The following is a 16,695-nucleotide window of genomic DNA, read 5'->3' as shown; positions in this document are numbered from 1 at the left end:
AACTTTGCAGCACTTGAAATCAATACAAATTGAATTTGGTCTAGTAGGCCAAATTTCAGGCTACAATACACTCCACTACACTGAATTGTTTTTGTTCCTGTCGTCTCGACCGTAAGTGATTTTCGACTGCCTCGGATGAGATGCGAACACGAACTGAAAATATAACGTTGATCGTTTTAGAATAGTATAATTCAGTAACCTTTTAAACCAGTACAGAATAATAAAAAAATTCAATGATACCTTTCCGCAATTGTTGATAGTTCACTGAGCACGATATAATCTGTTCTGTTGTATCAAACAATGCCCGATCATTATCAAGGATTATGAAGGGGATTCCCTGATCATAAAAATAGGTTAACTGTTGGTTGATTGAGGGATGTCCTTAGAGCGCGCATAGTAGTGCTCACAAGTGGGATTTTTTAAAATACAAGTAATATTAGAAAGTGAAAGTTACACAAAAAGGGAAAATTTCGCTGGGCTAATGCTCTGATATGTTATGTAAAAAAGTCTAAATTTTCAACAACAAAAAATGAAAACATGAGTAAACAGGGTGCTCCATCTTTTATGTCGGTATGTAAACGCTGAATAACTTTCACATTTACCAACCGAGCGATTACAATTTTGGTCATGGCTTCACACCGAAATAACGCTCTGAAAAAGTGACACTTCACATCGAAAACAGTCGCGTCATTGTGTTAAATCAACGTGCACTTAACTGAAAGTGTCTAAAAATTAAACAAAAATACTAAGTCGATCGAAAGTTTTAATTTTTTTTTGGTTGATAAATAAATGACTAAAAATTTTCAAAAAAATATATCTCGAAAACGGAAAGTTTTGCTTCACTAATTTTTTTATATATTTTGTAGAAAGGCCTGAATTTAAAAAAAAAATAAGAGCATGTAGCGTTCTCTATCTACAAAGCATGAAAACAACTAAACATATTATACAATTGACGTTTCAATCACAAAACTCCAACTGTATCTATCTACGCATTTTGTTAAGCTATTGACTTTTCTAGACAAGATATCGAAAAATTGAAAAATGGTTCCGATTATATATATATATATATATATATATATATATATATATATATATATATATATATATATATATATATATATATATATATATATATATATATATATATATATATATATATATATATATATATATATATATATATATATATATATATATATATATATATATATATATATATATATATATATATATATATATATATATATATATATATATATATATATATAATTTAATAGTCTCAAAGAACCGTTGTCCAGTCTCAATCTACTAGCACTAGGAATACTTTTCCTTCATTAAAATACAGAACAACACAGTTAATTATTTTATTGATCCTGCGTGGGCCAACAAAACCCATTCAGTCAACAACAAAGTGAACGACTGCCAAAAACGAAGTAGTATAAGTTCGCATGTCGGTTGACGGGGAAATATTATAATTATGTATAACGATAAAAATCTCTTATTATGCTTTGCTTTCCAGTGGTCTGTTAATTAGTCTCACGTCTTGAAAGTTCAAACCCTCACCATGGGGAAAGTGTTCTATGCATACATACACAAATCGTTGATTTATGCGTATAGTAATCTGGCTGTTTCCACTGTAGACTATATAACACCCTAGCTTTTTTTCTTTTAATAACACGATATTCAGTCGATTAAGGAATACATGCTCAAAGTAAAATACGCATCTTTGCAAGAATTCAATTATTCATTTGAAAATTAAAAATTTCACCCCTTAAAAAGCATCGGAAGAACATGTCAATGTAAAAAGAGGCAATGAAAAATTGGTTGTAAAATAATATTGGTGTATGTGAGCTCAACATTTGTTGCCTTTCTCATTTAGAGAGGTATATGCAACCACTTGAAAATCGACTAGTAAAAATAGTATGAGTCACATACCATTCGACTCAGTGCTTCAAGCTGAGCAATGTCTGTGTGTATGTATGTATGTGTCAAATAATCTCACCAGGTTTTCACAGAGATGGCTGAACTGATTTAGACAATATTAGGTTCCATCCGACTTCCGGTTCCGGAATTATAGGGTGAAGTTTGTTAGAAATAATATAACGTCGCTTGAAACGGCGAAACAAAATACGTTAAAAATTTCTCTAAACTGGCCCAAAACTACTACAGTTGGTAGCAATTATCAGTAGACGGCCAAACAAACCGATTTCGGCTATTCTTTTAGGAATTGAAGATAATTACACAAGAACTCTTCTCGCAACGATTATGCGATTGGAAAAGCGCACTTTTCTTGTATGATGTTCAACAAGTTTCTTGTCTCATATGGTTCACAACAGTAATATTTGCTAAGTGGAAACCGGAATTGAAACTGCTCAAATGATCTTGCTGTACAGTCAGTTGAAAAACCGGATATGGAACTTAATCCATTCAGGTTTTTCAGTTGGTTTCACTAGCAGTAATATGAATGAATTTTACATCCCTTACAAAAACGTGTTGGATCAATTGTCTAACATATCTAACAAAAATAACCGATATGAAGCAATTGTGAAACATGTAAATTATAACAAGTTTTAATTGCTACTTGGGTATTGTGAAGAATATTACAGTATTATATATGAGAGTATATTTGATATGAGAAAGGCATCCAACATTTTCACAAACGTATCTCCATTATAAAAAACTTGAGTGTACTAAACGATTTTCATTAAGTGAAAATCGTTCTCACTCCGATCACAAAATTGTGGTTGTATTAACATGAAACTGTTGTTGGAATGTTTGTGGGAAATTGGTTCAACCACGCAACGTCGGGTTTGTCTTTTTTTTTATGCACAGCCGTACACAATTTTCTACTTCAGTAGTTGTTGTTGTTTTATTAGCAGTTCAACCTTTCGGTTATTCACTGCACTTTAATTAAAAGACTGTAATTTACATATAATTTCACAATAATATCAATAGGATAGAAATCCTTCTCGCCTTTCTCTACAGAAAGGTAATAGAATTGCTGGAAACCCCGACTTTCGAACGGAGCCTTGGGGATCCACAGTGTAATATACCATTAGACGAGATTGGAAAATGTATGTGTTTGTATGTGCGTGGACCTTTTAACGAATTGAAGTGCTGTGACTTCTGGTTTCGGAGCTATATTGGTATAAGTGACGTAATCGAAAAAACGCTCAATTTTCTCAGACACCGACTGAACTGATTTTAATAAGTACAGGCTCGTTTTGAAGCCACTTTTGGACTATTGATCAATTTCGAAGATCCCATTCTATCTCCGGAAACAGAAGTGCAATCATCACTTTTCTCGAAGATAGCTAAGCCGATTTCAACAAAATTAGACTCGTTTTAATGCTAATAATTTTTCATTATTTTGAAATGTTCAGGCTCGTTTGGAAGCTACTAGCTACTTCATTGAAAAAATTTGAAATTCAAAAGGCTGTTACTCACGGTTATGAGAGACGTAAAGGCTCTTTGAGAGTAAATAGTGTCAGATTATCTTAATACAAAGGCAGAAAATATTTTAATGACACTGTTGCGATGAAAGAGAGAGGCATTATCACACCACTAGGTGAATTAAGAAAAGGGTTTTTCGTTGGTGTTGTTAAAAATACACGATTATAAAGTTGTTTTGCCGGGTCTTAAACAGGTATTTCGTCCCAAAAATTATGCGCTTCAGGAACCATGATATTCGGAAATAGTTCCATATTAATCTATATCGCAGTAAATTATAAGTCTCGCATCTTCTCTTATTGTTGCATGTTCTGGGTTGCAGCGAAGTCTCATTGACACCATCGGAGGTCAGGTGAAAGGTTCATGGATGTTCAAACTAGTAGTTTATCGCGACGGTAGCGCATGATGTAACGGTACAAGATAGAGTAAGAGATTATGAATTATTGAGTTTGTCTTAGTTTTTGGTAATGTTTTAAGCTAGAGATGGTATGTTCAGTGAGGCAGTGAGTTATTATGCTTATTTACGGTATACTATATGGCATCAAAAAGTTTCGCATCCCTTAACTCTACTTCAGTAGTAGTCACAGATGCCATCAGATCTTCCCTTATCTTGTCACTGATCCAGAATTCTAAAACGGAATTCTCTGTCTGCAACGAATGCTTCCAGAACATAATTACAAAAAACCTGTTTTAATCCCCCTAGTGGTGTAATGATGCCTTTCTCATATCAATCATACTATCATATATAATACTGTGGTATTCTTCAAAATAATTTTCATCAATTCTTGAAAGAATAACTGAAATCGGTTTGTTTGACCATCTACTGATAAAAACTATCAATTGGAGAAGATTTAAGGTCGATTTAGAGAATTTTTTACGGTTTTCCGCCCTTTTCAGTGATGGTACAAAATTTTTAACACACTTTTCCGTATATATCCGGATCCTGATGTAATTAAGGAATTTCATTTGAAACTAAGTTTGTAAAAATCGGTCGCGCCATCTATGAGAAAAGTTAGAAACCATATTTTCATGGTTTTGTACTTTTTACTCCATAATCCCACGACCGGAAGTCCGATCCAAATAATATTCAGAAATTTTGTGTGGGACCATAAGATCTTTCATTTGAATCTAAGTTTGTGAAAATCGGTTCAGCCATCTCCGAGAAAACATAGTGCAAAAAAACATTACATACACACACGCACATACACACACAGACATTTTGCGTATTCGACGAACTGAGTCGAATGGTATATGACACACGGCCCTCCGGGCCTAGGTTCAAAAGTCGGTTTTCACAGTGATTTCATAACCTTTCTATATGAGAAAGGCAAAAAGTAATCTTATCGTTTAGGATAAAATCAATTTTTGTTCAGCGTGCTCCACACTTTACATTGAAATATTCCAAATTTGTAAAAGCAATACCGCATAAACATCAATTCAGCGAAATTTTGCAGCATGCTAAATATTCAAACCTTGTCTAATTCAAGCCTCGTGAAAGTGGCATGATCCTGTTCGAAACAGCGCAAATCCGATCTTCAATTTTTGGTAGCGCTCTTTGTGCTCCCGGATTGTGACAATTGTATTAGATATTTCCTGCTTGAGAAGGCGGTTGTATACCCTTGTGAATATATAAGCACCACAAAGAATTTATTTTGGAAATCGCCAGTCGTATTCTCTCTTGACAGCTGTTGGATTACACGCTTAAAAATAGTTACTCAAAAATGAGAAAGATCTCACTCATCTACAGAAAAAGTCGAACAACTCTAATTTAGAGTAACTCTAAAGTTACTCAAATTTGAGTTCTTCCACTGGAAACGATATTTGGGTAAAATCTACTCATTTACTGAGCAATACTTAATTTGTACGTGTACCAAAAATAGAGTAACTATCACTCAAATTTTGAGTGAAATTTTATTTCACATATACCAAATTTGCAAAAAAATTGCTCCTTTTCTGAGTGTATTGTATTAAAATATTAAGTAATTGAACTCAATACTATATCAAGTGGTGGTCGCTTGGAGTTGTGTGTCAATCGCAAATTAACATACATGTCAGTTATGCTCAGGCACCAATCATACACTTATTCCTCATAAATGACATTTGAGCATATTCGTTTCCATTCTAAAGCACAACACGGAGTTTATCATTCCGGTTTTTGCAGACACAACACCGTTCGTGTTAAGCGACTCACCCTCGAAACACGCGATCTCACTAACAAAAAATACAACCTGTTGCTACAAATGGTATCATTTGAAAATGAGTAACTAGTACTCAAACTCTGAGTAACTTTTTCTAAGCGTGTACCGTCAGCAAACTCATAACAGAAAATATCGGTGCGTTCGCTGCTCGAAACCTGCATTTTCTGGTACGCGGTGGTGGTAAACAAGAGTTAGTGGTAAGACAGTCAACGTTGATAACTATCATTGTTGTAACATTTTTCATTAGCATTACTATACTAAGAGTATCCAAGGAAAAAGAAGCATGATGGGCCAGAATAAAATGACTTTTGCACAGTTAAGAGTGATATTCAGATCTATTTTCCTATACAATTTTTGATTACAAATGATGCCTATAATCACCTACTTTCCTCCACCATTAATTTTTCACGATAGGTTAAAGCCGACTATAAATAAATGATATACAATACAATACCATCAATTTCCAGTCACCCTGTGTAATCAAAATTCGGTTATGATAGTACTAACACCGATATTTTTGTCGATTATTTTACCCTGATTTCAACCTTCAGATCGATCGCTTGGAGATGTAGCTATTATTTAGTCAAAGTATATAAAAAATGGTTTAAGGTCAGCAAAAGATTAATTGCATTCTAGGCAAACAAGGTCAAACTAATACCGTTTTTAATATCAAAACAATATGAAATAGATCACAGTGACAACTCACTGGGCACAAAGTTATTTGCTTTGATAATCAAACGATATATATATTTTTTTATATTTTGATGCACTATCACGGGTGGAGTGATGAATTGATCAAAGGTTGATTTTTATAAAACTCAACGGCAGAGGACTATGTGTTGTACCCTAAACTGAATTCAGTAGCTATTTTACGTTATCTTGACATCATGTCAATCTAAACGAAAGTGGATCGATGGCTTTTTCGTTTCAAATTTTTTACTTAGACTTTGGTTATCGAACATTGATCAAATATTTGTTAGGGTTTATTATGTTTTCAATCGTAGATACGCACCCATACACGAAACGATGAACATTTCTTGCCTCATCGAAGCTTACATTTGTTTTTTGATAAGGATTTTTATCACCTTTTAACTTTTCGTCTGATTAGATTGGATTTAAGATTTTAGAGTTTTTTTTCCATAGTTCTGGTTCTGCACAAGAAACTTTACAAAAGTAAAATGACTTCAAACATTTAGGCTATAGTTCTTTCTAATCAATCGAAATTAAACTTTTAGATTGATAAATTCAATCATCTAACGCTATTGGAAAATTGCATAAGATGTAATTGAAATGAATAGGTCTCAGAAAGGTGGGTTTAATAATCTATTGATAGTTAACATACCGTTTTGGGACCTGGCTCTGCAACCTCGAATCCCGCTGCAACAAGTACTTCGTATCATTGAATTCAATTGAATTGATTGCTATTTACGACTATGTTTATATCTTATGTTCCAGAACAATGAAACCCCGTTCACCGAGTAAGTCAGAGAATTTTATTAATCCGATTGATCAATGAACAACAATCTATATCATCAAATAATTTGATGTTATCTAGTTTCTATAAGTCTTCAATATGAGAAACTATTTTTTCTATAATTTAATTTTTGAGTAAGCATGAGCAAAGGTGGTTTAACAACGATGAAACGGATCTTTTTCAGTTTGTCCATGATAAATGATGATGATTAGTTTTGTCCATGATAAAACCCAAAATTGTCGATCCAAACAGACCATTACTTTGGATAGGTAATTTTTATACACAGGCGTTATGCACAAATTACGTAACGCTAAATTTCGATAAATTTAAGCGTCGAATAGTCGAAACTATTGAAACAGTTGTTGAAATTTCGTGGTCTTGGTAACTCGGTAGGTTTAAAGGATATCTCCTTGGAAGACGACGGAGAGTGAATCGGACTATATATATGATCCATTGTAGAATATGCATTTGAACTTTTGAACTGAAATTTATATATTGAACCACAAAAAAAATGAATAAAAGGAATTGAGTTGGCATCACTGGGACTGCGATGCGGTGTCCTGGTGCTGCTTGCAAATAAGTATAATTCCGATGTGTTGTTTGATACGTATAGTTAAAAATTTGGTTGGATAAGTTATTTTGAGTGATAGTTCAGGTGTGGTAAGTGTGTGTTTAGTAGTGAAAGTGCTATTAATTGAATAATTTTGTTTCGCAAAACTAAAGATGCTTAAGCGGCGGAAACAGAGAATTTACCGCTCCAAAATGCGACGATGTTAACCGATCGAAGCGCCATCTGCATGCTTTGTCGGTGTTGTCGGATTTCTATGGAATGTGTGAAAGTTTACAAGTCGATCGCCATTCAGACTGAAGGTCAAGGGTTACAGCGGACCACTTCGCGAGTGTTTTTATTTTATTCATTCAGTGGCCGTGTTTCATCTCGCGTTGCTGACAGCAGAGTGAGCAGGAGAAAAGGGATACTGGTGAGATCGTTCCTTGGAGATATTTTATATTTTTCTTACTTATTATATTTCTCCTGAGTATTGAAAATCAGGTTTTGTTGAGATCATATTGTTTACCAAAACATATCCGGATCTCTTTCCCTCCCTACTAACAAATCTCCTATCCCGTAGCTCGTGGTGATACAGTGGTACCCGCGGTCTCTAGAAACGACGAGTATCGGACTAACATTCCTTCCTTTCCCTCAGTAGCACAGCCTTTGGTCGTAGCCAGCGTCGTTATTGATCATTTAACAAAAAGTTAGGAGTTACCGGGTATGTACAGTGAAAATGATTTGCTTCTCCCAAGCTTCATTTCTTGGTTCATTGTACATTTCCACTCATTCGGTCAATCACGAAGTGCCACTACGGGCGATCTACTTCAGCTCAGCTCAGGTCAGCTGAACCACAGATAAATTGAATGAAAATAATTTCAGTATCGAAAAACAAAGCGATCAATTGCATTTTGGTTAGTCGTCAGTCTCCTTTTTGTATAGAATATCAAACTGATATTTCTAGTCGACCAAAATCTCCGGATTCCGTAGTCGGATTTTATTAAAATACAATAGCAGTTATTGTACTACCTTATAAAGTACCTTCATTTGACGGGGCTGGGGCTCAATAGGTGATTGATAGTACAGGGTCCGGCACTCGAAGTGTAACCAATTAAAAAGGCCATAAATTCAGTTTGGAAAATTACTTTTACTTAATTCAAAGTACAAAATGTGTAAAAATAATACAAAATTCAGAATCAATTCACTTTTGCTCGATATGACCACCTTTTGCCTTGACTTGATGACTTGAGAGAGCGAAGGAGTTGCTTCGTTTGGCCGAATGTGACTTGCAGGTATTTTGGCCCACTCGCGGACAATAACTTTTTTCAGCGCCTCGAGACTGGTGTATCTTTTAGTTCGGACTTTGCTCTCCAAAATGGCCCAAAGAGAATAATCCATTGGATTCGCATCTGGTGAATTCGAGAGCCATTGTGTGGACGTGATGAAGTTCGGAACGTTGTTTTTCAGCCATTCTTGGTTCACTCGAGCTTTGTGAAACGGTGCCGAGTCCTGCTGAAACGTCCATGGTCTGCCACCGAAATGTTTGTCTGCCCACGGCTTCAAAGCAACCTCCAGAATACTTTCCCGATAATATGTCGCATTTACCTTGACACCAGGCTCGATGAAAACGATTGAAGAGCGCCCATCTGCGGTTACAGCGGCCCAAACCATTATCTGTTGCGGGTGCTGCCTCCTGGTGGCCAATCGATGACTCAAATTCTCGTATGAACGGTCGGTCAAGTAAACCCTATCGTTTTGAGAGTTTACGAATTGCTCAATTGGAAAAATTTTCTCGTCAGAAAATACAATGTTCGGAAATTGACCGCTTTCGGCCAAACGAAGCAACTCCTTCGCTCTCTCAAGTCATCAAGTCAAGACAAAAGGTGGTCATATCGAGCAAAAGTGAATTGATTCTGAATTTTGTATTATTTTTACACATTTTGTAATTTGAATTAAGTAAAAGTAATTTTCCAAACTGAATTTATGGCCTTTTTAATTGGTTACACTTCGAGTGCCGGACCCTGTACTTTTTTTTTCTTCGGACAAGACCAGGATTTCTTTTTCTACTTTCAGTTATCAGTATCAGGCCACGCTTCTACAACTTTTAATCATTTTTCTACTCTCTCCGTTTGCACCATAAAGATATTTTTTGCGCTAAATAAAATGAAATATGACTATAATTTTTTTTATCATATATCATAGGGACTCGGTTGGTTATTTATTCATTTAAAGATTAGTTACAACTGAGCACTCAGGCTACGAACATCCTATCGATTATCTACCAAGATAAATCCTGAACATTTTCTAGCACCACCTCTTTGCTGTGACACTTGTGGTAATGTAGAAAATTTCTTGGACACTAGTAGCAGGAATCAGGAATCAGAACAAATTGGCTCAAATGGCACGTTCCCCTTGATATTTGGAGATTTGTGCCTTGCCATCAATTTGTTTTTAGCATCATTTTCCCGATATATAAGAGGGAAGGTTTGAAAGGAAATGGTAAGGGTTGGACTAGGAGGATGGGAAAAATTGACGACACAAAAACACATAAAAGCAGAAGTAAATTCTACACCCCTGAGGGATGCTGAACAATCTGCTGGGGATCACATTTAGTGGAAGCAGAAGTAAATTCTGAACCTCTACGAGGTCCCGAACAGTCTGCTGTTAATAAAACCTCCAACCCCCGAGAGGATTTAGAGATCTTACAAAAGCGACACCATTCTGCACTCCCGGAAGAATGTAGAACGATTCGCAGTATGTACGAGCAGAAGTAAATTCGGTACCCCCCAAAGGATGACAAACAATCTGCTAAACCCTATTTAAGGGATTCATTCACTCCAGGAAGAACGATGAACCCTTCTGATTCTGCACTCCCGGAAGAATGCAGAACGATTCGCAGTATGTACGAGCAGAAGTAAATTCGGTACCCCCCAAAGGATGCCAAACAATCTGCTAAACCCTATTTAAGGGATTCATTCACTCCAGGAAGAACGATGAACCCTTCTGACTATAGCTCCACACCACATTGGGTGAGAAACGAGAGAATATCCTGTAATTTTAGCTCCGCATACACAAACTCAACCATGTATGGAGAACCAAAAACCCGGATACGTAGTTGCGTCAATGCGGGACACTTACATATCAGATGATATGAAGTACCATAATCGCATTCACACAAATCACTCGAATAATACTCAGCACGTTGAATAGAAGCCATGTGATAATTGAGTTTGAAATGTTCAGTCAGAGCTCTGACCAGAATACTGCAATGATGCTTGGAGAAATGCAGTAGACACTTTGACATTTTCAGATTTAAATCTGGTAGAAATGCTTTTGTCTGAGCGCAAGTTTGCAAGCTGCGTCAGTAGCTGGCATGTTTGGATGCAACCCAAGAACGAATCTCGTGCTTCATCCAACTAGTTGAAATTGGTAAAGCTGGTTCAGGACCAACGAAATCATTCGTTGCACCAGCTCTAGCCAACTCATCAGCCCATTCGTAAACCAGAATGGCCGGGTACCCATAAGAAGTAAACAGCATTTGAAATACTGAGGTCTTCAATTTGAGTTCGACATGCGATCACTAGATTCGACCGTGAGTCATTCGAACCGAGTGCTTTTAAGGCTACCTGACTGTCGGAACAAAAATAAATTCGTTTACCACAGATCCTCTGCTGAAGTGCCGATTGTACTCCACACAGAATCGCGTAGATTTCTGCTTGGAACACAGTACAGTATCTACCAAGTGAAAGAGACTGCTCCTCATTTCACGACAGTAGACATCAGCACCAGCACGACCATTCAACAGAGAACCGTCCGTATAACAAACTATGCGTTCATCAAGTTGTCGTTCCAGACAACCAGACAACCATTCCTCACGAAGAGGATAGCTCACATTGAATGTTTTGAAAGGAAAACTGCATGTGAGAGTTAGGTCACTAGGAACGAGTAAATACTCATCCCACGTAACCATTTGAGACCACAAGCGAATGTGGCTAGTAGCATAATCTAAAGGGTTACTATTCCAAAGCCCTGTAACCTTAAGACGATATGCACAAGATAATGCTTCTTGTTTTAGGAACACATGTAGAGGTTTAATGCACAGTAGCGCCTCTAGAGCAGCAGTAGGAGTTGTCGTGAATGCTCCTGTCATCGCCATTAGGACCATCCTTTGGAGATGATTTAGCTTTGACTGAACTGTCGCGACTTCTCCTTTCTGCCACCATACAAGACATCCATATGCTAAAATTGGTCTAACAATAGTTGTGTAGATCCAATGAATGTTGCTGAGTTTGAGTCCCCATGATTTTCCAAAAGCTCGTCTGCATTGGCCGAAAGCCATGCAAGCTCTTTTAATCCTGAAGTCAATGTGAGCAGACCAATTCAATTTTGAATCAATCTACGAACATCGTATCGATTATCTACCAAGATAAATCCTGAACATTTTCTAGCACCACCTCTTTGCTGTGACACTTGTGGTAATGTAGAAAATTTCTTGGGCACTAGTAGCAACAATTGTAGAGCTAAAATTTCTTCCCTTCTTCTGGGCGTGACCATCTATGTTACGTTGTTGATTATCCCATGCTCTAAGTCAGGTTAGGTTGCACGTGAAGCATGATCTACTACTCTCAAGTATTTGGTTCAATAAACGATTTCAACTGATTTCTGTTCAATCCACAGGAGTCCAAAACTGCAATTTCATGCTTAATTATTTGGCGGTCTTACCATAAACTTTTCCTTGTTGGTGTCTTCTGCAAAGTTGTAGGGGTTATTGACGCGATCTTTTGTGAATGAACGACCATGTTCCATCACGCGTGTAAAGACAAATAGAAAAATTAACTTTTTACTAGAAACAGATAGAGAGATTTCGTCTTTGACAATATTGTAGTCATTGCAATTTCTGGTAACTTTGCTGAAAAAATCTAACTCATTATTCGGTAATTACTAAAAGGTTAAAAAAAACAGTTTTTTCGTTCTAACTGTTTTCAAATGAATTCTAGAGAAATGATTTGTTCAACAAAGTGCTAGATTTTGTAAAAAATACGTATTTGTAGGAACTTCGTATCCGATAGTATCCTGAGATTCTATGAGCGAATGTATATCTGATGTATATGAGATATATATATATATATATATATATATATATATATATATATATATATATATATATATATATATATATATATATATATATATATATATATATATATATATATATATGTATATATTCGTATTTAAATATTTTCCTAAACATAAATAAAATGAACATAATATAAGAAGATATATAAGTTCAACAAACTCTGATTCATCTTCTGAATCTTTCAAACTAAAAATGTATGATGAATTCTTACACTTATCATTGTAACTCAAAAACCTTCTTGCATCCGGTGAAAGGAACTTCACCTCCAGTTAGTTACTACGGAATTAGAAGAGAAAAAGAAAGTTGCATGAAAGCATATTTGTCTTTGCAGTTTAAGCACTGACGAGCCGAAGGCGAAACGCGAAGAAATAGAAACAAAATATGTACTTCCGTGACGTAACGTTCTACTAAGTCCCCCCTCCTTGTAACTATTTGTCGAAATATAACTCCATTCAACCCCCCGATTCACACGAGGCCGATGTGAACATGAGCCCAAATTGTAACTTCGTAATCAAGAAACCTGCGTACTAGTGCAATGTGATGTTTCTTGAGACAATAAGCATAGTAAAAACTTGCGCAAAAAGTTCGTGATCGAGAATGATGGTCACGTTTTTAACAGATAGAACTTTTTCACCTGGAAGTGTCATTACTGAGTTTATTTTACCCCGATTTTAACCTCCATATGTTGTGGCATATCCCTATAGAAAAACTTATTCGAAAATAACTGACAGAATGCCTCTCAGAAATGTAATTACGCGATAAAATTATCGCAGTGGCAGGTCTCTGAACCGTAGTTTTTTTCTATCCAGAGAAGTGGATTTGCCAATTAAACTATTCTGCAAGACAGAGACGAACCAGCCACCGGCTGAAAGTCTCTTTCATAAAGAAAACTAACTAACTATTCTGCATGTGATCTCAACCGAATTTTTTGTAGGGGCGGGTATTGCGTAATGGGAAAGCCGATGCTTTTGACGCAGCCCGCCTGGGTTCGATTTCATAGGGGTCAGAAAGTTTTTCTGGCCCGAAGAGACGAATGACCTTAAGGTTAAAACCTCCATAATCGAGATAAAAAAATAAACAACCCAATTGAACAAAAGAGAGTTTACATAGAAGTAGAAATAAGTCGATATAAATCAGTGAGGGTTTATTTTTGTCAATATTGCGTCGAGCTCACAATCGTCACTGCCACTTATAAACACATTGGTTGAGATCATCAAGAAGTTTATGACGCTGATGTAATGATTCGGTATTGTATCGTTTGCAAGAGAGTTATGTTTATTTCAAATATCTTTGTATTCACTAATATCAAACATGTTTATGACGCTTGCAATGATAAAGTGTGCTTATAGTTACCATGGTAATCGTCACAATAAACAATTCTGAATTCCATATCAATCATCATGTTATTGATCCACTTAGAGGATTATCTGAACCAAATATTGGTAAGTATTATATTAACCTTGTTTCATATCAAGTATGGTTAGACCCTGTCAGTTTAAAGTGAAATTAGTCTTCATGCACAGTGAACTTTTTTAGAAAGCGTTTGACATCCTCACATGCTTCTATCAAGTCCGTAGTCCGTAGGGTCATGAATTATTTCAATTCAGAATTGATCTATTGGTTTCCTGTTCCAAGTTGTAAGTGATCATTTAAACGGGAGGCCACTAATCGGCGTTCTTCCTAAGGTGAATGAATGCTTAATATATTAACCTTAACAGATTTTAGAAGATCGTTTGACATTTTTTTAAAGGGTTCCGAATTTACTTTTGCTCAAAAATATTGCGAATCGTTCTGCCTTTTTTCCGGATTGCAGAATGCTGTCGTTTTTGTTAAATCTCTAAATGCTTTCGAGAGGCTGGAGGTTTCATTAAATGCGCATTTTGGCATCTGTTGATCGTTCATTACCATTTCTTCGTCCCTGTTTTTTTTTTGTGCTGGTTGTTCACCTCAGCCTCAACACCAGTGATCCCCGAAGTAGTCCTTACAGCCCACTAGTGGGCACTAGCCCATTTTTAGTGAGCATTAAACAACAGGTTGTCAACAGGTGGACAATGAGTCGCCAATGGTAGGTTTCACTGTCTTAAAAAATCTTTCTGAGAAAGGCTCTGAGTAAATGTAATCATGACAAGTTTATATAGACATGTCTTTGCGTTTGAAATTACTTTCATGCTATACTTACTTCTAGGTATAAAAACATGCCTAATCCACTGGTCATGGATTGCTTTATTAAAATAATCCGGACAAATGTTGAAAAAAAACATTTTTAGTTATAAAAATATATGGGTTATCGCTTTGAATTCAAAGATAGTGCAGAATTTCAAATAAACTGAGGTCTTTTTTTATGCGCTCTTTTTTATGCGGTTTTTACGCGACTTTTTCTATGCGAATTTTCAGAGTTATGCGGTTTTTTTTATGCGAAGTTTCAGAGTTATGCGGTTTTTTTATGCGAATTTTCAGAGTTATGCGGTTTCCCTTCTGCGGTCTTTTTTATGCGAAGTTTCAGAGTTATGCGGTTTTTTTATGCGAAGTTTCAGAGTTATGCGGTTTTTTTTATGCGAATTTTCAGAGTTATGCGGTTTTTTATGCGGTGCGTAAATTCGCATAAAAAAGACTTCAGTGTATAAGGCTTAACACGACAAAGCCGTGTTTGCTGTTATTTTTGCCAAAAAGTAACTGTGCTAAAAAAATCGAGCAAAAATGTCATGCTGAAGAGTACTGTCAATTGTGACACATATTGTCAATAAACTGTAAATCTTGAAATAAAAGTTTGTATCATTCGAAAATTAATCATCAGATCAAAACAACCAATTGCGTATATAGTTCCTGTTCGTTGAACTGAATCGAAATGTTATCCAAAGTTGGAGCGAATGCTATAGCTATTTTTTAATATTTATGAAAAAAATAAAAAACAATAACAGCTGTCTAGTAAGAATGCATGAGTATAATTTAATACCTAACATATATTGAAAAATCATTCTATAACCCATCGTTGCTATTAATCAACGCTACTCATTTGATTTCATTCATTCAGCGTATTTTTTCTCTATTTTAGTACAAAAGTCAGTCTCACAAACAGTTCCGGAATTCCATATCAATCATCATGTTATTGATCCACTTAGAGGATTATCTGAACCAAATATTGGTAAGTATTATATTAACCTTGTTTCATATCAAGTATGGTTAGACCCTGTCAGTTTAAAGTGAAATTAGTCTTCATGCACAGTGAACTTTTTTAGAAAGCGTTTGACATCCTCACATGCTTCTATCAAGTCCGTAGGGTCATGAATTATTTCAATTCAGAATTGATCTATTGGTTTCCTGTTCCAAGTTGTAAGTGATCATTAAAACGGGAGGCCACTAATCGGCGTTCTTCCTAAGGTGAATGAATGCTTAATATATTAACCTTAACAGATTTTAGAAGATCGTTTGACATTTTTTTAAAGGGTTCCGAATTTACTTTTGCTCAAAAATATTGCGAATCGTTCTGCCTTTTTCCGGATTGCAGAATGCTGCCGTTTTTGTTAAATCTCTAAATGCTTTTGAGAGGCTGGAGGTTTCATTAAATGCGCATTTTGGCGTCTGTTGATCGTTCATTACCATTTCTTCGTCCCTGTTTGTTTTGTGCTGGTTGTTCACCTCAGCCTCAACACCAGTGATCCCCGAAGTAGTCCTTACAGCCCACTAGTGGGCACTAGCCCATTTTTAGTGAGCATTAAACAACAGGTTGTCAACAGGTGGACAATGAGTCGCAAATGATAGGTTTCACTGTCTTAAAAAATCTTTCTGAGAAAGGCTCTGAGTAAATGTAATCATGACAAGTTTATATAGACATGCGGAAATATCAAAATCAAACAGTAGACTTCAAACTTGTTGAGGTGTAGTACGG

General features: G+C 35.9%; 1 protein-coding gene across 1 annotated transcript in view; it reads left to right on the top strand.

The window, feature by feature from the left end:
• The window catches only part of LOC131438166 (homeotic protein labial), a 49,493-nt gene that overhangs the window by 21,821 nt on the left and 10,977 nt on the right, over positions 1-16,695 (top strand). Inside the window, exon 2 of the mRNA XM_058607999.1 lies at positions 15,862-15,951. Coding sequence (XP_058463982.1) covers positions 15,862-15,951 — 90 coding nt within the window. The remainder of the gene's footprint in view (positions 1-15,861; positions 15,952-16,695) is intronic.

This window comes from Malaya genurostris, chromosome 3 (assembly GCF_030247185.1).
Source record: "Malaya genurostris strain Urasoe2022 chromosome 3, Malgen_1.1, whole genome shotgun sequence".
In the NCBI taxonomy this organism is placed as follows: domain Eukaryota; kingdom Metazoa; phylum Arthropoda; class Insecta; order Diptera; family Culicidae; genus Malaya; species Malaya genurostris.
The sequence above is the reverse complement of the archived record's forward strand: the minus strand, read 5'-3'. Positions and strand labels throughout refer to the sequence as shown.